General features: G+C 38.6%; 1 protein-coding gene across 5 annotated transcripts in view; it reads left to right on the top strand.

Moving 5' to 3' along the window:
* SKA3 (spindle and kinetochore associated complex subunit 3) overlaps positions 1–22,856 on the top strand; it is a 26,837-nt gene extending 3,981 nt beyond the window's left edge. For all 5 annotated transcript variants that reach the window (XM_043530640.1, XM_037890987.2, XM_043530647.1 and 2 more), the window contains exons 2-10: positions 209–325; positions 8,303–8,367; positions 11,062–11,227; positions 13,236–13,662; positions 19,030–19,139; positions 19,967–20,151; positions 20,409–20,618; positions 20,828–20,946; positions 22,149–22,856. In XM_043530640.1, the coding sequence (XP_043386575.1) occupies positions 223–325; positions 8,303–8,367; positions 11,062–11,227; positions 13,236–13,662; positions 19,030–19,139; positions 19,967–20,151; positions 20,409–20,618; positions 20,828–20,946; positions 22,149–22,155 (1,392 nt within the window). In that variant the 5' untranslated portion in view covers positions 209–222 and the 3' untranslated portion in view covers positions 22,156–22,856. The remainder of the gene's footprint in view (positions 1–208; positions 326–8,302; positions 8,368–11,061; positions 11,228–13,235; positions 13,663–19,029; positions 19,140–19,966; positions 20,152–20,408; positions 20,619–20,827; positions 20,947–22,148) is intronic.

Here is a 22,856-nt window from a genome sequence, read left to right as displayed (position 1 = left end):
TACCTCACCCACCTTGTCTCTTGAAATCACTTATGGCACTTTGTAAGAGTACGGTTTTCCTGTGGTATTCGTGAGTAAAATTTCCCCTCATACTCCACTGCTGTGCTTCATGCTGTAGTTCGTTAGCTCTGGGTAGCTGGTGCAAGAGATGGCCTATGTAAATGTTAACTATTAAGTTGCTGATAGGTGTTTGCCTTGTTTTCTCTAGTGATTTTCTTCATCATGGAGGTGACAGGAAGTTTCTTCAGCAAACTGCGTACTTTAGCTGTCACTTTGGAGAAAGAGGCTGAGCAGCTTGAACAAGCATTAAATAGAGAAGATACACGTAAGTGTGTGAGAGGCTGCACCTCAAATCTGGTACTTCAGTGAAAGCTTTTAGCTTTGTGCTCTAAGCAAGAAAAACACATTACAAGAGAGGTCAAAGTATTTCCAACCTGCTCTTTTGTATGGAAATGCAGATTCTAGTTTCTGATGTGATCTGGATATTTGGATTAAGATGGAATGTTGAATGCTGAGAGCTATAGACTTTGAAGGCCACATGCCTAGTTCAAAACTTAACTTTTTTTGGTCTTGTAACTATTTTTCTTTGTTGAAATGTCTGTATGTTTTGGGTTAAATCTTGAATGGTATGTTCCTAGAATGGTCTTTTTTAACATTTGATATAAAAAAGGGAAAATTTATGATTATCAGGTGTGGAAACTGGCAAATTGTTTAAAAATACGATACCTCCCTTCTAGAAAATAATAGTGATGCAGCATTACCTACATGTGAAAAGTTTGTTTAAACTTATTTTGTTAACCTTGTTCACACATATTTAAGTTGTGGGTTGCAGCACATGTAGTGAAGCTCTCCTTCGACATAAAAAAACCACTCCACAAATGACAGAAGCTGTGTCGGCAACATAGCCCTGTGCACACTAACACTTACTCCAATGTAACTTATGTCGCTCAAGGGAGTGGAATATTCACACCCCTGAGCAACATAAATTTTGCTGACATAAGTGATAGTGTAGACATAGCCTGAGTTCCTGGAGGAGATGCAGTAACCCTCCCGCAGGAAGAAGAATACAATCTCTAGTCCACAAAGATATATAAAATGTGTAGGTACAATGTATAAAGGGGATACGATAGTATCATAACAATACAGATAAGTCTCATCAAGTTGATAAAATAGTCCCCACGTATACTGCATGTGGTTGGAATATCTGTCACAGTGTCCTTATTCAAACTCATTCATGCACTTTCTTGATTAGTACAGATTTTGTCACTCTAGATAAGGTTTCTAAATGATAGAACTACTTGGATGAGAAGAGACCTCTAGTTACAGGTTTCAGAGCAGCAGCCATGTTAGTCTGTATTCGCAAAAAGAAAGGGAGTACTTGTGGCACCTTAGAGACTAACCAATTTATTTGAGCATAAGCTTTCGTGAGCTACAGCTCACTTCATCGGATGCATTCGTGAGCTACAGCTCACTTCATCGGATGCATTCAGTTTTCCACTGAATGCATCCGATGAAGTGAGCTGTAGCTCACGAAAGCTTATGCTCAAATAAATTGGTTAGTCTCTAAGGTGCCACAAGTACTCCTTTTCTTTTCTCTAGTTACAGGGGTTCTCAATTTTTTCATACATCTTTATAGATTTGTTGACACAACTGTGTAGAAGTCACCTTTCTTCTGATTCATGATCAGCTAACATCCTTACTGCAGTTGTGTGGAAAGGTAGCATTAGGCAAGTATTGAATTTTTAGTCGTCTTTTGATTAAATTTAGAAGCTACGAACAAGAATAGCCATTTCCATATAACCAGTCTGCTCTCCAGGGACCACAGTTTGTGACCCTCTTCTCCTAGTGGGTTATGTAGTCTAACTTTCTGTGTAATGGCAGAATTACATTGTTGTTTTTAACCTGTCCTTAACAGGTATCAAGTCTGGCCTTGAATATTGTAGCGGACCACCAGGTCTACTACAGTTAAGTCAAGACCAGCTTGAAACACTACTCTCCCAATAATCTAAGTGCTTGAAATCTGGTGTTCTTCATGAGACCATGGGCTAGGGTTAGTGATCCAAATTTAGGGTCCTTTGACCAAGGGGTTCCTGAGATACAGTCCCCCCACTCAAAAAAATCCTCATTTTTTTTTTTTTTAAGATTGGCATATTCTACGAATGTATTTTTGCCCAGACCAGTGGCTCAAACCATGGCTCTGATCCTGGCACAAGAGTTTCATTCACTTGAAGGTTGCTCCCAGAGAGATGCCCACCAGCCCTTTGTAGTAGCAAAGTTCAGAACAGTATTAGCCAAAGATTTTGCTTCTCCATTCTCCTAATGCTTGAACTAAATGGGTGCCTGTTAGCCCCATGTTCTCTCCTCCCATGTGTATGCCAGGATCTGGGCGACTGAGCCCCTGCCCCTGACTTCATGTGAGCTGGCATCTAGGGCCCTTGTCCCCTCTGTGTGGGTCAGAGCCCCTCTCCCTGCCCCCTTACCTGAGCCAGCATCTGGGGAAACCCTGCCTTTTTGAGTATGAAGCTGAGAATAGGTATTCTGGGAGCATGCACCAAGAACACAAGGCTGACACTGGGATAAGGAGTTGATAACAGGCATGCTTGATGCATATCACAGGCTCTCCAGCACTGGGGAGGGGAGGGGAACGCTCATTGACATAAGTGGAGCAGTGTACACATCTCAGGGCTATTGTTTCAGGCTGCATTCATTTCCATGAGGTGTTCTCATTCAGCTGAGACCATTACATTGAGATAAATTGGCCACTGTACACCTCTGAGTCTCCTATGCCTTCAGGTTATCTTGTTCTGGGGAAGCTGCATATAGCAAAGCAATTGCTGATTATGAATTTCTAAATATTATAGTGGAGCACCAGTTCTGCTACAGAGATTAATTTATTTAAAGAATGTTTTAATTTAATTTAAAGAATGATTCTTCTAAGTGTTCTAAGATTTGATGCATATCCAGATTATCTTGAATTATTTTTGTTTTAGGGAGGTGTATGATAGGATTAATGATCCAAATTTGGGGTCATTTTAGCAGCAGGTTCTGAGATACAGTCTACTGGGGTGGGAAACAGCTTTTCTTAAAGTTCACTGATTCTATCAATGTGATTTTGTTCACATCTGGTTTCTAATATGCTAATGGTTTGATGGGATGGACAGTATGAGCTGGAAATGGAGATGAGTGGCAGGGCGACTGGGGGAAATATGGGCAGGGGCTCCCATAATCCCCACATTCTTCCCTCAGATGTGTATGCCAGGATCTGGGTGGTCTGAGCCCCTCTTCCTACCTTTGTATGTGTGCTGGGATTGGGGAGCGGGGCTATAAATTTCAGGGAATAGTGAGGGAATGGGAGAGAAGAGATACACACACCAGTCTTCTCTCAAATGTATAAAGTTCCTGTAATCACAATGTAATAACATTGTCAAGTTTTTTAGATATAGACCATGTCTGAGATTTTTCTCACCAGCTTTGTTTGCTACTACACAGTCCTAGCATTTCAAAACACAACCATTATCCTCATTCCACCATAACAAAACATAAGAGAGAAGGGAGGGGAGTGTAAGCATACTTAGGAATCCCTTGGACTTGGACTCAGAAAACTTGGGCTCTATTCCTGACTTTGCCACTAGACTGTAGGATGACTTTGGTCAGGCACTTTAACCGCTCTCTGCCTCAGTTTCACCATCTGTACAATGGGGATAATGTTTCACTCCTTGAGATACAATGATGAAAAGTAATATGTAAGAGCAAGGTATTATTCTCATTACCTGGCCACAGGAACATCTGGACTGGACATCGATATAATTGTAACTGTCTAAATGACTGCTAGCTCCTACCAACAAGATTTTGTTTTGTTTTGTTTTTTAAAAAGAGGAAATTTAAATGGCAAAAAAATTTAATGCCAAGTTAAAGTTGCTCAGTGGTATCTTGCCGTTCCCGAACGTCAAATTCAGCCACACTCAAACTTGTGAAAACCAGGAAATACAGTTCTGTCGTACTCGCCCATTCAACCGTAACACATACTCACACACTGCCTTTTCGCTGAGCTGAACAAGAGCTACCTACACCTGCTCTGCACTAGTATACTTAGCCTACTCTACACAAAGAACACCACATCTGCTAAATTTTACAACCCCTTCAACCTCTTTTTTTACAAACCCTTCACCTTATGCACACAATACCAACTAACACTATACCTGTATTTACCCTTCATTAAACTCAGATCACGAGTTCTCTTCCACCTAACTGCAGACTATCTCCCCCACTAGTGACACAAACTACATAAGTAAATTACATTACATCCTTCCCATGCCAGTGTTGGTGCACAGGGCAGAAACTAGTCTCTTCCATTCTTCTCTGTCATTTGCTCTTGCTTCCATCTGCTCTACCGTGTCAATCAACTGTTTTGCCTGCCCTTCTAAGGGTTCTTCTGAAGGTTTCTCTTGGGCAACCTTGTTTCCTCAAACCGCTTGTTTTCCACTTGACAGCTTCATGTGGGAATCTGTGTGTTGGCATCCAGAGTTCTTGTCCCAAATATGTGCCGTGCTTCTTTCTGATTCTGATGGCAACAATTGGCTGGTTGGTGATTTCTCGGACCTTGTCTTCGTAATGAAGTCTTTCCAACCAATGCCCAAAATCTTTTGTGGGCACTTATTTTTGAATGCATCTAATTTTCTATCTAATGTTTTGGTAGATAGCCAGCTCTCAAAGCCATACATTCACACAGAGATTATATTTGAATTGAAAATTCTCAGTTTTGTTCTGATGCTATATATGTAAGCTTGGAAGGATTAGATATTTATTGCTACATGTCAGTAAATGTCATTTTCACTATACACACACACAAACTGATGAAAAAATATTGCCATAGATGATAATTGAAACTTACAGATGGGCAAAGTAAGAAATTCCGCTTGAGAACTGATTAGAGTTTGATTTAAAGTTATTTACTTCATATATTTTGACGTGATATTGACAATTCGTGTTTTAATGGTTATATAGCTTTAAATTTTTGAATCTCAACATCTGCTGTCATTAAATAATTGTCTGACACCCGTATAATTTCTCACAACTGAAAATTTAAATTAAGAAAAATTAAAAATGTTTAAAAATAAACATTGATATTTCTGTTGAAATGATATAAAATAAAAAGTTCTGCCAAGCCTATGTATTTCTTTGATTACCATACGTTGTTAAGTTTAGTAAATGCTGTGTTGCCTTTCCTATCCTTGATCTCACTTCCTTCGTGAAGTCTCTGTTGGCCAATATGGTGCAGCCTAGGTCGGTGAACTGTTCTACTTTGTTTTTGCCTTCTCGTGTGATTTTACTGCTAGATGACTAGGCTTCAACAATGTTTGTTTTAGCATACTAATCTTGAGCCCTGCTTAGCCTGGTGTTTTTTCCAGATTGTCTATCTTTGTAACTTTTCAGGAGTGTCACTCAGTAGTGCAATATCATTAGCAAAGTCTAGGTCTTCTAGGCATTTGCCATGCTATATCAGTGTTTGCGTTGTTAATACCCTTCTTCATTATCCAGTCTATGACAATGCCAAACAGTGGAGATAAAATGTTGCCCTGTTTTATGGCAGTGTCCAAGTTGAACTACCCTGTCTGGTTGTTTACCCTTACAGAGCACTTTGCATCTCTGTACGTGGCCTTGATAATGACGACAACTTTAGCTGCGATTCCGTAGGACTGAAGAACATTCCACAATGTATGTCTGTGCAGGCTGTTCAAATGTCTTTTGAAAAATCAATTAAACTGATGATGAGGGGAGCTTCCCATGTTAGACATTCTTCTATGATCGTCCTTAGTATAAATATCTCCTCTACACAGGATGTCTTGGGCCTGAATTCTTCTCTAATCTTTGCATCCACTGCCTTTCTTCGTGTCACTCAGCAGAAGGCTTTCCCTACAACTGAGTAATGTAACTTCTCTCCCATTTTTGCAGTCAGTAAGATCACCTTTTTTGGATATTCTGACAATGATTCCATCTTTTCACTAGTCATTAGGGGGTCTCTTTTTTCCCAAATCTTCATTGACGAACTGTCTGTTTTGTTACGGTGATGGTATCAAGTTTTTAGCGCTTCTGCTGTGATTTGATCATCTCTCAACACTTTATTTTTCAGTTTCTTGATTGCAGCCTGTACTTTTGACATCTCTGTTGGGCCAATGTTAATATTGAGTTGATCCAGTTTGCATGTTTCATCAAAATCTGATGCTGAAATGGAGCTTGGTCTGTTAAGAACTCCTTTGAAATGTTCTGCTCATTTGTTTTTCTGGCCTATCTCAGTTGTAAGCATTTTTCCATCTTTGCTTTTTATTGGCCCATTTCCTATTTTGAAATTTTCACTTGGTAAACAGCTCTGTGACTTCCTATCATAGCAGCATTGCCATGTTCTTCTGTCAGAGAATAGCACTGTATGATTGACATTTTTAGGAATCTGGTTTGGAGTCTGGAGTATATGGGGCACTAGTTTATATGTTCCCAATTGATGGGTCATTACCTTGCGTAGAATCTGCCATAGTGAGCACTATTCCCTCTAATTATTTGTTGTCACTATAACCTGAATAAATGAGATGCGGCTTCTCTTGCTTGAAGCGCTTATTGTCTGCACTTGTCAGTCTGCTCTTGCTGATGCCCAGAATTTCGAATCTAACATTGTCCATCTCCTTCATGATCTTTGATATTTGAAACATTCTCATGTTTCAGTAACAACTTTGAAGTGTTTTCTTGCTGCCAGCATCAAACTTTTCAGGGTCCAGGTTTCCACAGACTTGGTTTCACCAGGAGCCTTCATGCAGCATGCAGGCTCAGCAGTGTTCTCTGCTGATGAGCCATTTTTATCAGAATGATACCTTGGTTCCCTTTCTATAATCAGTGTGGGTTTTTTATGAGGCTAGGTGGTTAACCTTGTGCTCAACCCTCCCCACTTTATTCATGCTTGGGATGAGCAGTCACATTAAAGTGGAGCAGGCCAGCTTAACCTGCAGAGTGCAGTGCTGAAATTAAAGATGCTAGATTTCTCAAGTACACTTGCATCTCTTTGATCACACACTCAGGGGTCAAGAAGAGGGAATCTCAAATCCCCAGAGACTGCAGCCTCCTGGGTTGCCTCATATCACAATCGCACCTCTTCCAAGCTGCTCCAACTAATTTCTCCACCATTCAGTACAGCTACATCTAACACAACGAACACAGCTGGGGTGCATGCAGATAATTCCCAGTGGTTACTGCCAGCTCCAGGTGGGCAGAGTTAAGATTGCATGGGCAGGTATCTCAACTTTGTATTTCTTGGTTTTCACAAGTTTGAGTTTTGCTGAACTTGGAGTTTTGGAGGAGTATGAGATACCACCGGGCAACCTTAACTCTGCATTAATGAAGTTTTTTGCTATTTAATCTTTGATGACAGTTCAGTACCTTGTTCCATTACCTCTAATCCTTAAAGTCAGTAGGTTTTACTTACATTTTCTGTTTCATGTAAAACTATTGCTGCCTGTATTGTCCTTATTGATCCAGTCTGTCCTATGCTATTTGTCTATCTGCATTGCTTGCTTTCTTTATAGCATATCTGCACATTTGATTCAAAGTTTTAATTTGATTTATCAACTCATACTTTTCCTGGTCTGTACATTGCCGTGTCTTGTCACGTAGCAGATGTTCCTTCTTGCTTCATCTATTCACATTAACCTTAATTTCCAGTATAAGGGACAAAGTCTGCCTGCTTTTGACTTCTGCATGCGTAAGTGGGAAACACTGGCATCTGTATGCAAGCAAACAAGTCAGATGAATCGATACTTGATTCTGCTTTTTGCAGGTATAGATGTTTGTATCCATGTTTCTGCCAAACTTAGTTGAAGGTTAACCCTGATAAGAGGTGAAATTTGGCACAGGTATCCCACATTTTCACGGAACATTCTTATAGGAGTAGATTATACCTGTGGTGATACTGCTTCTATAAACAGGACCTTCTAGCATCATTCACTGGAGCAGTAATGGGGTGAACCTAAATTGATCCTCATCAATTTCTCTCCTCTTCCCCCTGTGGCTTTGCATCCTGTGCAATGTCAATTGTCATACTGCAGTCTTATGATATGTGGGGCATTTGGTTTATAATATTACACTTGGTTCTTTTTTATATATTTATTCATTTGTTTGTTTTTGTTTTGTTTTTCATGTTGACTCTAATAAAACTATATGTCTATGGTAGAAATAATTGAGATTACCGACTACCTTAATGAAAAGATATTAACCTCTGTTTTTCCTCCAAAATCGTTTTCCATTAACATGCATATTGAAGAATATGAAGATGAATCTCCAATGAGAGTTTTACATGACCTGCATTGTGAAGTCAGGACTCTAAAGGTAATGACTGACAGTTCTAACTCATGAAGGTTAACAACTCAGAATTTGACTTGTTTTCTTTCAGTTTGCAAGTCCTAATTATTTGTGTTCCAAACTAATTACTTAAGTAAATTCTTTTTTATAGAGTTGGTGGCACTGAATTTATAAGAAACCAATTTGTGCACTTCATGAAAGAGAGACCCAGTTTCAGTAAGCAAACAGATCCCAGTTTCAGGTTTTCAGATGGTGGTTGAAAATGGTAAAAAGATTTTTAAATATACAAATATTTTGTCTACTGTCTTATCACTCTGGTATTTAAATATTGAATTCATAGATTCTAAGGCCAGAAGCGACCATTGTGATCATCTCGTTTGACCTCCTGTATAAGACAGGCTATACAACTTCCTGAAAATTATTCCTAGCACAGATTTTTTTAGAAAAAACATCCAATCTTGATTTTAAAATAGTCAATGATGGAGAATCCACCATGACACTTGGTAAAGTGTTCCAGTGGTTAAATTGACATTTGAATTGACAGTGTGCTGAAGTATTCCGTAACCCAAAATTTCTAACAAAAATGTTCAGATAGGGAGTAAATTGTAGCACTGATGGAGTTCAGATTAAATGTATTAATATATACCCCAGTAAACATGTTATCTTGCTATAAGAATTTTATGGTGAACCACATCAAAATACAATGGAAAATATGGAAGAAACTTATTATCATTATCTAATGGTCTGTTCAAATTATTCAGTGGGTGTTTTACTCATGACTTCAATGAGAGCAGGCCCTAAGCAATTAAAATCTTCTAATGTTCTCGTTTGTTTGACAGATCATCACTCTTAAATTTCCTCCCTTCCCCACTATCTGGCATTCTAGCCAGCTGCAGGTATTCTGGCTGAAATACGCAAAAGGGCAGTATCCAGTCCTGGAGCCTTAGATGAGAAGAGATGCTTCCTTTCCACAATCTGGAACTCTAACTCTACTTAACTGCTGTGTGGGCAATGCTCTGATCTTTTGCCTCCCATAATATCAGAGCAGCAACATCTCAGGACCTTTCCTCAGTGAGAAAGTAGAGACAAGGACTGAGAATTACAAATTCTGTCTGAAGTCAACTACTAAGCATCTTAGATTAAAACTTCTTTTTTAAGAGCTTCCACTATCTACTGGTTAGTGTAAAATATGGTGACAGTTGTGATATAATGTTCTGTCCTGCCAGCAAGTTTTAATAACTCTTCATTTCTGCACACTGGGATTGAATTTAAACTAGATTAGTCTATTTGAAGTACTGACTTGTAGGGAAAGTTCGAGCTCTCCAGTCCCCAAATTCCCAACACGTTTTATTGCTACCATAACTTGGTACATATTTTTATATTTCTGCTGTAGGATATACTTTCAGACATAAGCATGTTGTTACATATAGCAAGGTAACAGGTGGAAATTGAAGGTTGTGAATATTGTGTTCCACTTCCCTCCCATTATCAAAGCAAAAAAATTTTAAAAATGAGTTTGTACGCTTTTTAGTTTCCTTATTAATATACAGAAAACTTTGTGAAGCTGGTATGGTTGTGACACGTATACTTGACACAAACTCCCAAAAGCAATGAAATGAAGTTAACCCACCTAATAGTACATACTCCACTCCATCATGTATAGGCACCTATTTACCATTACCACAACTACCGTACATAGCACACCACATCCACAACTGCCTCACTCAACCCAGCCATCTTCACATACCTCTTTAATCAAAGTACCTCCTCCCAACATTATTAGTTGTGGATATTAGGTAAGAGTATTGGGTTAGTAGAGGGTAGTTTGGTAAAGTGGGTGGTGGAAGGCTGGATTCCCTAGGACAGAGTTATAGTTGTGGTACATGGACTGATGCACGGTAGTTTTGATAATGGTAGGGTTTGTGCCTTTGGGTGGAGGAACAGAACATATGTACTGTTAGGTGGCTTAACTTTTTATTTACTGCTTTTGTGTCAAATATGTTGTGTGCACCAACCAAACTACTTCACAGCAAAGATCTGTGTATTTTCTAGGTTTGTAATGATTAAGCAGGGATGGGGAACTGGGTAAGGGCAGGAAGCCTGCGTGGAAGCAGAAGTGCAGCTGATGATGATTTTATCTATCGGCTCATAGGTGCCAACAGTTGCATATATTTATTAACGCTTTTTTTACTGGCAGCTTTGGTGAATAAACTTTCAAGGACAACAGCTGAAAATTACCCTCAAAGGAGCTCAGGTATTAAGGGGCTGAGCTTCTAGCAAAAATATGCAAACTCTCATTAACAACAGCTACTGTGCCAGAGGACTAGAGAGTAGCAAATGTTGTATTTATGTTTAGAAAACGTTCTAGGAGTGATCTGGGGAAGTATATACATGGTGTGTGTTGACGGAATCCAGGTACATACCTCCCACACCCAGGAAAATTTCAACCAAAGCCCAGTGTGTTCAGAAGGAACAGAAGGAAGATGTTTAAAGACTTTAAAAATTTTGCTTTTGCTATTTACATGTGTATCTTCCGTGACTAGCCTTTTGAATAAAATAAGCCTTTTTTAAAGATTCAATACACTCACCCATTTGATGAAGCATACAATAAATATATTGTATACTTTATTCCCCCCTGATCTTTGAACAAAACTAGGGAAGAACAACGCTATTTGTAAATTAGTATTTTAAAACTCATGCCTCTACTTTTTTCCTTCAAAGGGTGATGTTAATGCTACCCTGGATCAGAGTCGCTCTGAAAGACAAGAAACTTATGATTTCATGAAGTCCATTAAAGTAATGATGCAAAGAAATACAACAGATCTTGAAAAAATAAAAGAACTGTTCCAGAAATATGGTTATCAACCACTTGTTAAAGATAACTCAGGTAATACTACTTGAAAATACTGTAGAATCTTTGGAAGATTAAAAATATGATTTCTGACAAAACATTGCCCTAATTGTAAGCATCTCTGTATTAAAGAACAGACCAAATGTGTTAATATTATGAACTAGTTACAAAACATAATACAGGCTTAGCCAGATTTCTTTGCATTAACATTTCTAACAGTAGGTCTATTTGTAAACCCTTGAAATAGTATGCAACTTGAAATATTTACCCTTGTTGCATGGACAAGTTAAATATCACAGTAACGTGCATAAAATTACACTCCCTGACGTTGTAATCTATCTTTCATTTCAGGTGTCACTAATGTGGACCACAGTAGAATTTGTTTTACAGTAGTACGGAAAGATTTGGGGTCCCATTGTGCTGGGTGCTGTAAACACATGGACAAAAAGACAAAGGTTCTAGAGTTAAGAAAGACCATCTGATGTAGTTTTTAAACATAACTGTCTTGTCCTATATTGAATACTAACTGGTAATTAACAGCATGTTAAAACATGTAACACGTTGTCTTAACCCAATTTGTTATCCTAATGGAGGCTTTGTCTACATGAGCTATTGCACTAGTTTCACTTAAATCAGTTCATACCCCTGTACTCTTATGTTGGGTTGAATGGCTTTTTTCAGCTTATCTTAAATCAAACTGAAATAAAGCGGGTTTAAACTAAAATAAGCGTCCACCCAGAAGCTTGCACCAGTTTAATTAAATTATTTTAAAATCACACTGTTAAACCAGTGCAACTGTTTTGCATAGACAAAGGCCTTTAGACAAAACCAAAGGACTATCTAGTGGTGTCTCTTGTTCTTTAATGTTGTCTCAGCTTTCCCCAGTCTATTCCTTAGTGATATAAAAATCCCAGTAATGCTTGAGGATTAATATAAACCCTTAAAGGTATTATATTAAATGTTAAAGAAAATCAGTAAATATGTGCAAAAAGAAAAGGAGTCCGTGTGGCACCTTAGAGACTAACCAATTTATTTGAGCATAAGATTTCGTGAGCTACAGATCACTGTAGCTCACGAAAGCTTATGCTCAAATAAATTGGTTAGTCTCTAAGGTGCCACAAGTACTCCTTTTCTTTTTGCCAATACAGACTAACACGGCTGCTACTCTGAAACCAGTAAATATGTGTAATACTAAAGCATTTTCAGAAGTGTCACCACTGGCAAGTCTCCTGCTACTTATGGCTTTCTTTTAGTTGCTATAATTTGTAGGAATTTGCAAGTGTTGTTTTCTTGAGTCTCTTAGTTTCTGAACATAACGTAGGATTTGGGCACTCAGTTACCTTCGCAATGGGATCTTCTTAGTTCCTCTTGTTTTTTTTACATTGTGCCTTGTGCACATTTTCACAGTTTTCTATTAACTCTTTGTCAGTGTTGTTTTTCTTAAGGGCAGTCCAGCTGTTGCTACACTTTCTTCTAAAATCTTTCCTCCTTCTCCAAATAATATTCCCTGAATTTGAGAAAATGTCAGCTTTTAACCACATTGTAGGGTTTCATGTAGTTTCCAGTGGCACCTTCTAGTATCAAGAAAATATTTACTTCATTTTTCAAATGAATTACTTTTTTGTTTAAAAGTAAACATTATTCTCTCTCCTTCCACAGCCCTCAACATTTTGGTACATATTAATTTGCTTTTTATAGTTTTCAGATTTTAGTGATCATTGTGTAGAAGAGTTAAAATATTCTTTTCTCTTAACCATTTCTTTATTGAAATAAGTACACCAGAAGTTCCTTCGGATTCTTGTTACATTTAACAGGATTTCAATTTTACAAATACAGCCATTGACTACATGGCACCTCTGAACAAGAGCAGGGGGACTGTGCCAGCATATCTGATTGTAGAGATTAAGGAGTAAAATGAAAATAAATCCATTTTATATCATATTTAGCCTAGGATTACAAAATAGTCTTGTTTGCTTAGTCTATAAAACAGTTCTTAAGTGGTATACTGAAATTTCTGAAGTATCCTTTGTTTTTAATAAAACAGTGGAGGACGAGGAGGAAGTTAACCATGCATCTAAGATATCTGATCAAGCTAACTCTGATCAAGAGAAAGTGGAAGATATTTCTAGCTTTCCTGCTTGTATTGGGAAAACATCTGTGCCTAAGGATCCCCTGCGTAACCCACAGCTTTCAGATTTCGGTCTTTCACAGTACGCATTCTCCAGAACTTGGGATGTGATGGATGTGCAATCCCAGACCAATATGCATAAAGAAGATTCAAGAAATGGAATTCCAGCTCCCAAACAGACCCCATATATAGTGCCCAAAACACCAAAATGTACATTAAAGATGGATGATTATGAATGTTTAACTCCAAAGCTTGAACATTTTGGCATTAGTGAACATACCATGTGTTTGAATGAAGACTATACAATGGCACTTATTAATAAAAATCTTCAGACAAGAAAAAAGTAAGTAGATATTTTTAACTTCAGACTGTCCTATGTTTTCTGTAGTAGTTTCCTCTGTGATTGTACTAGTTTCTTGCAATTTTCTGATGGTAGGTGATCCTTTCTTTCATATTGATTTCCAGCTTTGTTAGTGTTGCATTTAAAAAAAGAACACCTTTAATATCCAGCTGTCTATACACACATACACACACACACACACTATCTCTCTGCTGTGCCAGACACTGCTGTGTTGGATACCCTAGATAAATTGCGTCTTCCTGCAAATTTTGTACCTTCTAAAGATTTTAAATTTTCCAGTTTGAGTAGGATCCACATGATAGAGACAGTGACTATGTGAAGACCTTGGCTTTTATTAATCTCAGATTTGGGTTCAGACATTAATAAACATTGTCCTATGCAGTAATCATTGGAGAACTGATTTAAAGCTATTTCTTGATAATGCTGTCTGAATTATGGATGGGCAATAAAAGGTGATTTTTTGTTAAGTTAGCACTTTTAAAAGCAGTTACCAGCTATAATGTAATCCAGCTTTTGGTTTGGGGTTGTTTTTTTTTTTTTGGAAACTATTTTTTTCACAAAACCAAAGACCGATGAAAACGTTTACAATTTTTAATAGTCATGCAAATATTGTTTTCATCAAATAGATACTCCCTTGTAGTAGCTGCAACACAAATACAGCAGCATGGAGAACTTCAAAGTCAAATTGGTATTTTTAAGGGCCTGATTTCTAAAATGGGTACACCTGGTTTTAAAAGTCAGGCCCTCATTGTCTATAGCTGAATGAAACAGAAGAAATACACAGCATAAGTAAATTACATTTTTAAAATAATTTTGGTTATAATAATCTAAAGTGAGGTTATTAAAATAGGTGAAATATGTTTTTCACAATGTCCTTTTAAATTCTACAACTCAGTTTCTCTTAACGATTTATTTGACTTAATGAAAGAGTTATCATCTGGAGTGACAAAAAAGAGCTGATAATGAAAACTGTCACAACTTTAATTATGAAGTCAGTGTTAGTTCCATGGGACTTCTATAATTGACGCTCTATATTATCTTTTAAAACTCAAATGGAAAGTTTGTAGTAGGATTAAACAGAAATCACAGCATAGCTGGCTGTTTTTCCTTCATACTTACTGAGTAGGTGGATTTTTTTTTTTTGTATTGGTCAATCTTAACATTCAAATTTTTAAAAATCAAATCTGCAGACAGACATTATGCTCTTGCTATGATGCCAATGTATGTTAGAACCAGTGGCTCTAATTGCAAATACTACAACAGCAATTCAGTTATTTTGCCTTTTTCTATACATATGAAAAATTGGCATGATGATTTCCCACAAATATTCCACCCATTGGCTATTCTGTGGCTCCTATTTCTCTTCCCATTCTGTGGACTTGTAAAGGAACCGGTCTCAATTCATGTCTGGATCATTCTATAAATGGTACAAACATGCCCCTTGTATTCGTGTTTCATAATAATTAACTTTTAGTAATGAGAGAGCTCACTATGCTGTGACTGATGTGATTTTTTTGTGGCTGTGTTTTTTCTATGTACCGTATTTAAAGGGATGCTAATTCAAAACTTAGTTTCAAAGAATGCGTCGAAAGTAGTTTCAGTTAGTGGACCTCACTCAGTATTTAGTTTTTATAAATCACTTCTTTTTTGCTTCTATCTCCTGTTGCTGTGTGAAAAGATCGAAACTTATGAACTATGATCTGCCACCTTACCTGTGCCCATAAATATTATATACCAATGCATCTATAAATTCAGGCTTCAGTTCTGTAACTATAATTACATTTAGAACAATTGTTGACACACATCACCTTTTCCTAAACGTTATATAAAAAAAAAAAAACCACAGCCACCATTGGCAATCTGACAACATACTTCTCTTACTTACAAAACCAATTCAAAATTGAACAGGGAACTATATACAGTATAAGTTGTGCTAGCCACACAAGCCCTATATTAAATCAAAGTAGATTAGCATAAAACCATTAACCAGTACTGGAGTTAGGGCTGCACATTGGTAGTGTTCAGAATTAAAGTAATGATATGTAGATTATGAAAGGTGAAAGTGGTTCAGTTCGAAAGGAAACTAAATGAAGTGTTTGAATGGCTTAATTTTTTATTTCCTTGCTTCCTACTATTTGCTAACTTTGAGTTACAGTTGTTAGACTGCATATACTATCAACGAAGTTTTCTTTGTGTGGCATATGTGTGTGTCTACATAGCCACTCCCTGCCTTGTAGAGTTTAGATTACAGTAACTCCTTGCTTAACATTGTAGTTATGTTCTTGAAAAATGCGTCTTTAAGCGAAACAACGTTAAGCAAATCTAATTTCCCCACATTTCTAATGTAAATATGGGGGGTTAGGTTCTGGGGGGGGGGAATTTCGCCTGACAAAAGACATTATATACATATACAGTATAAGTTTTAAACAAACAATTTAATACTGTACTGAGCAATCATGATTGTGAAGCTTGGTCGAGGTGGTGGAGTCAGAAGATGAAAGAGGGTGGATCATTCGGTTCCTCCTCTTGCTGTTCTTTCCAAAGTGTCAGGGGGTGCTCAACCCCCGGCTCTGCCCCAGGCCCGCTCCCACTCCAACCCTTCCTCCAAGGCCTCACCCCTGCCCTGCCTCTTCCCACCCCTGCTCCTCCCTTCCCCCCCGAAAGCATGCCATGTCCTCGCTCCTCCCCGCCAGAGCCTCCTGAACATCGGGAAACAGCTGATTGTGGGGTGGAGGGGGGAGGCTGTGCGCCTCCCGCCCGCAGCAATCAGCTGTTTTGTGGCATTCAGGAGGCTCTAGGGCAGTAGTTTTCAAACTTTTTTTCTGGCGACGCAGTTGAAGAAAATTGTTGATGACCATGACCCAACGGAGCTGGGGATGAGGGGTTTGGGGTGTGGGAGAGGCTCAGGGCTAGGGCAGAGTGGTGTGGGTAGGAGTGAGGGTTGTGTGATGGAGCCAGGAATGAGGGGTTCAGAGTGTGGGAGGGGGCTCTGGGCTGGGGCAGGGGGTTGGGGTGTGGGAGGGGGTCAGGGCTCTGGGCTGGGGGTGCAGGCTCTGGGGTGAGGATGAGGGGTTAGGAGGGCAGGGGGGACTCAGGGCTGGGGCAGGGGATTGGGGCATGGGCTTACCTCGGATGGCTCCCAGTCTGCGGCGCAGCAGGGGTGCTAAGGCAGGCTTCCTTAGTGGCCAGCCGCAGGTCCGGCTCCTAGGCAGAGGCGCGCAAGCGGCTCCGCGTGGCTCTCACCCACAGGCATCGCCCCCACAGCGGGGTTTGGGGCAGGGGCAGTGCACGGAGCCCCATGGCCCGCCCACTTAGGAGCCAAACCTACTGCCGGCCGCTTCCGGGGCGCAGTGCAGTGTCAGAATTGGTAAGGACTAGTCTGCCTTAGCCGGGCAGCACTAGCAACAGGACTTTTAACGGCCCGGTCGGCAGTGCTGACCAGAGACACCGCGACCCACTGCCTCACATTCCGCAACCCAGTACTGGGTCGCAACCCGCAGTTTGAAAACCACTGATCTAGGGGGGAGGAGCAAGGATGCAGCACACAGCCTCTCTCCCCATGCCTCCTGCCTGCAGCAATCAGCTGTTTCGGGGTGTTCAGGGGCTGAGGGGGAAGGCTGTGCCCTGCGTCCTTGCTTCTCCCCCCAGCCTCCTGAACACCACTTAACAGCTGCTTGCTGCCGGCGGGAGGCACGGGGAGGGAAGGGGGAGTTGCTGATCTGTGGGGCTGCTGGCGGGCGGGTTGTGCTGTGGGGGGTGGAGGGGACCTGATGACCTGACCCGCCCACCTCGGTTCCAAGCCCCAACGGCCAAACACCATTATAAGCAAACATTGTCCAACTTTAAATGAGTATGTTCTCTAATAGATCAGCAATGTAACAATGAAACAACGTTAACCAGGACGATGTTAAGTGAGGAGTTACTGTAGTTTAATTAATCTTTGTTTCATTTGCCCTGCAGGATAACAATCCTCTTCTTGCACTTCCTCTTTCCTGGACTCTTTCTTGTCAGGCATATAGTGCATAAAGTATGTAGAAAGACTTTACATGCTTTTAAGCAGGCTAATTTTTGTAAATAAGACTCTTTAAAATGTAATTAGTTTATTAATTTAATGGGAAGAACCTGTGTAAAGTTAGAGATGTGTATGTAGCCAGAGTGACACAAAGTAGACTTATTAAATGTCATTTTTAAATGCCTATAACTTAAAATGGTTCGACTAATTGCTTTCAAAAATAATTCTAGCGTACTTAAAGTATTTCCCCAATTTTTTTAGCTAGAAATACTTTTCCTGTGCAAAACTGTAAGGGATATGAAAATGGGTCTTGTAATGAAACTCTGGTTGCAATCTTCAGGGAACTGCTATTAAGTAGATCATCAGTGTAACATAATCTGTAACTCATAGAATCATAGAATATCAGGGTTGGAAGGGACCTCAGGAGGTCATCTAGTCCAACCCCCTGCTCAAAGCAGGACCAATCCCCAATTTTTGCCCCACATCCCTAAATGGCCCCCTCAAGGATTGAACTCACAACCCTGGGTTTAGCAGGCCAATGCTCAAACCACTGAGCTATCCCTCCCCCCCAACTCAAACAGCTTGATCAATTTTCCTCAAGCTTTAGGGGGAAAAAATTCTCCTTAGTCTTGAATAACCTTGGCAATTTTCAAGCCAAACTAACTTTCCTAGCGGGTAGGGAGATAAATATATGGCTCTTAAAATGGAACCTGGTTGCAACCTTAAAGAGACATCAACTTAAAATCATACAGCAGCACTTCTGATATAGTCATGGGAATTCCCATATCAGATCACACCTGTCAGTACCTTATGTTTCAGAGGAAGGTTCAAGAATCCCTGTTGGACAATTATGGAATCCTTGGTCATAGGGAAAACAGGGCTGGGAAACAACTTCCTCTGTCCTTCTCATTATTGCCAATCTTTCTCCTCTGCTGTATAGGCTTCAGGCAAGAGGGAGAGACAATGTAAAATAAAATGGAAATATGGACTCTAAAATCAGATCAAGTGTGGGACAAGACAGCCTGAAACTACTTTTAACTATTTTTTTTTTCTTTCAGAATGGCTAGGTTTCAAATCTCTTGGGCTATTGATAGGGCATGGATAGATTGTGCACTTGCACGCTATGAACTGCGGGATTTGAACCATAGCTTTCTTTGAGGAAGAGAATGTGTGGTCTTACGTATTTACACAGTGCCTAGCACAATCCTGATCAGGCCTCTGGTTGTTACTGCTATATAAATGTTTAGTAAGTTGACAATATGCCTTTAGTCATGGAACCATAGTCATGTTTTTTTTAATATCACTTTTGGTGTATTTTTTTTAATCCCAATCTTTAGTTTTCCTAAGAAAGATGATAATGAAATGTGTGTGGCAGCAGCAACATCATCAAAGTCCGGGGAAATCATGGTTACTCCTGGGCCAGCCATGAAAACACCTAGCAAAAATGGTAAATTCAAACTATTTGGAACGAATAGTGGTAATTTTCAGTTAATTCTGAAGTAAACTTTCTGCATTGATAGTTCAGGCTTGATATTTGTCTGCATTATAACGGTTCAGAACATTATTTTTAAAGGCTACAGAAGTAGGTGGGTTTGGCGGTGTGTAAATCTAGCATCCAGACTTAAAGATAAATATTTCCTTTCTCTCCTATCTCCAACACCATCATCCACAGAGACCAAATATGTTATCTCTGTGACTCTTTCACCTTCAGAACTTAATCGTTGCTTCAATAATTTTAAACTTATTTATTAAAAGCTTAAAAGAACAGGAATGAAAGTACATTAGAACAAGCTGACCTAATATTATAATTTGTAACTCTTTCAAGAATAGCTGTACAGTATCTTAAAAGAGAAAAATGAAACATACTTCAGAAGGTGTATGAAGATCTTAGAGCAAAATTGTACACTGACAAATATTTAGAATTTGGAAAAATGTAACCTACGTTTATGTAAGAGATTTGTTGAGAAATATGATGTAGATATGTTTTAAGCAAGAGAACTGGTTCTTGAATGTGGATATTGCTATGGATTTGAACCTAAAATTTGCATTTGTATGGATGGAGTAAAGCTTCTAACCTTAAAGATCCTACTAATTTAGTCATGTCTTCACAGTGGTAAAACGGTCAGCTAGTATTATACTTTCATGCTGTTTTGGGATATGTAAATACACAAAAATTGTTACTGCAGTCTCTAATACAGAATTGTGAAATTGAACTGTTATATATGCCCTATCTATTCAAGCATGTGAAATTATTACTCATATCTATTATTTTAGCTGTTGATTGCATGGCTTCTCCTTTGATACCTGTATTCTGCACTCCTGGTTTGAAAATTCCTTCCAGAAAGGACAATACCATCTCACCCAAATCTCTAAAGAAGAAAGAATCAAATATTTCTAATCAGACAGCAACCCCCACTCTTCCAGACTTTGAAACAGGCTGGCTAAAAACAGAAACTAAAGTAAGTGCTTAAATATCATTTTAGTAATCATATTTATTCTGAGACAGGTGAACACGTACTTAGATATAATTTTTAAAATGAGTCAGTAACGGGCTTCCCTTCCCACACTGCTTTTGTGGGCAAGTGTATCACTGTAGAACCAATCCTCGTAACATCAACTTTAAGAATGCTATTAATTACTTCATTTGTCTAATAAAACTAAACTAGTTGAAGACATTTTACTATAAGTTTGAATATGATTACCATCTTTTATACAGCCCTTAAAGGGGAACAAGGCTGAGTCACTGCCAGAGATTGATGTGACGGTTAAACAACACAAAGAAGATTATGCTTCTCCTGTTTTAAGTTCTGACAAGTATCTTGAACATCTTGGAAGACCCTCTCTTCCAAAAATATCTGACTATGAAAATCTCCTTAATACTCCTCCGCCTCCAGAAATAACAAAGATACCAGAAGACATTCTGCAGGTTGTTTTTACTTACTTTTTGTGTGTGTTTGTGCCTGTGGAATCTTCATTCTGTTATCACATCAGTGGTGTGGAAAGACTACTTAATTTTACCAGATTTGAATCTGGAAATTCTTTGCTGCTTTCCATTGAAAATGTATAAAGCATAGTCATGCTTTGAATTCTTGTTCAGGTAATTACCTCTTTAATCCCTTTAATGTTTTATTTTAGATATTATCAAAGTATAATCCAAAAACAGATACACCTAAAGTAATGAAAATGGAGACCAAAACAGGAATTGCTACAAAATTTGAAAGGAATATCCCAGATTATTGCAACAAAGAGAACAGGTGAGAGTGAATTCCCCAGATGTACTAAAGAAATTGACAGGTTTCAGAGTAGCAGCCGTGTTAGTCTGTATCCGCAAAAAGAAAAGGAGGACTTGTGGCACCTTAGAGACTTTTCTTTTTAAAGAAATTGAATTGATATAATTTAGGGGGGTATATTTGGAGAAGATATATTCATTTAGAAATTAATACTTGCTCTCAGATCAGCTACCAAAACAACCCTTCTTGATTGTGTCTTAATAAGTGTGTAATATTTGGCATGGTATTTATGGTGACTGTCTTAAGGTTCCTTTTCTGTTTGGTCTGTAGTTCATACAAATATATATTTGTGTACAACTAATAATTTCATTTTTTATAAATAGCCAGAATAAATTCATAGAATTTAAAATGATCATGTTCAACTGTATAACTATCAAAATTGAAGGGGTTGTGACCTGGAAAATATATAAAAGTGTGTGCTATATCAGTGGTGGGGAATACACAGCAGCTTCCCATACCACCTGGCCAGAACTGTGGCAGTCTAGCAATTAAAAAAGACATAGGACAGATTACTGCACCCTTCCCAGATAGCATGTGTATATACATGCAAATACAATTACTTCATGACTCTGGGAGAATTGACTATGAAGAATGTAAACAGTCAAGAAATACTGCTTACGCCTTTCTTAATCAGGAAGGAACCCAAGTATCCTATAAATGTACAGTCCAAGGACTTAATAAAATCTAATGTTCATTCTTGTACAAAGGAGGACAGGAAAAAAAATGTCATAAAACTCTGTAACTTTACCTTTTCGTTCTTCAAGGGCTCTTTGCCCACTCCCTGAGAACCAACGCCCCAATGGTTTCTTCAGATGTTCTTCTGTTCAAGGTTAGGTCATTAAAACCAGGGAACAGAAATAACCACCTGTGACTTAAATGACCAATCACGCAGCCCAAATAGCAAATTTTGAATACTCAAATGCTTGCAGCAAATAGTTTGCAACAAAGCCATAGGTTGAAACAAGTTTGCACAACATATTTGAGCAATTCTGTATAATGGATAAATTAGTAAAAATCCTGTTCAGATTGATCAGGAAAAGGGTACATTATTTGTGACAAATAACTTGACCTACTATGGATATCTCACACAGGATGATATTCCTCTGCTTCATTGTTCTTTATTGTGCTTGTTGCTTACTCTGATATTAAACTTGTATTTGCTACAGATTTTAGAGTATTGGTGAGGAAAAGAGAAGTCTTCTTCAGAGTTAAGGCCATCATACCAGAGTATTCATGAGAGCCCTGAATGAAACCGAGAACACTCTGAGTTACGTCAGCTAGTATGTTTGAAATTGGGATCCACCATAGTACTGTATCAAATAGAATAAAGCTTTAATTTAGCTGGACTTTTTCCCTGTCAAGCAAGATTTACAAAGAAATGCCTCTTTCAAAGGCTTTCTGTTTGAACTGACAAACTTAGTTCTCTTCATTGAAGACACTACTGAAATGTTAAATAAACTTCTGTACTGGATATATTTACAGAGGATATTCTGAATCTATCAAATCAAATGATTGAGAGTGAGCTGGGCATGTTTCTGGATTTTGATCCACATTTATGGATGTTCTGAGTCTTACAGAGCTTAAAAAGTTGGAAGAAATAGAAAACCAATGAAAAAAGACCTATATCTCAATTTCTAATAACTTTCAGCAAGTCCCAAGGAACTAGTTATGCAAAACTCTTATGGAAAAGAGATGTACATTGTCATAACTTTGCCTTTCTTCAACAAAATACATCTCCACGGCACTAGCTGCAAACTTGGAAGTGGGAGACACAGGAGAAAGAGGACTTCTTATACACAGGACCTGGGGCGAATAAAACCATAATTAACAATTTGTACTAAATCTCATATGAAAATAAAGCACTGTCAAAAATA

Source organism: Chelonia mydas, chromosome 1 (assembly GCF_015237465.2).
Source record: "Chelonia mydas isolate rCheMyd1 chromosome 1, rCheMyd1.pri.v2, whole genome shotgun sequence".
Classification (NCBI taxonomy): domain Eukaryota; kingdom Metazoa; phylum Chordata; order Testudines; family Cheloniidae; genus Chelonia; species Chelonia mydas.
The sequence above is the reverse complement of the archived record's forward strand: the minus strand, read 5'-3'. Positions and strand labels throughout refer to the sequence as shown.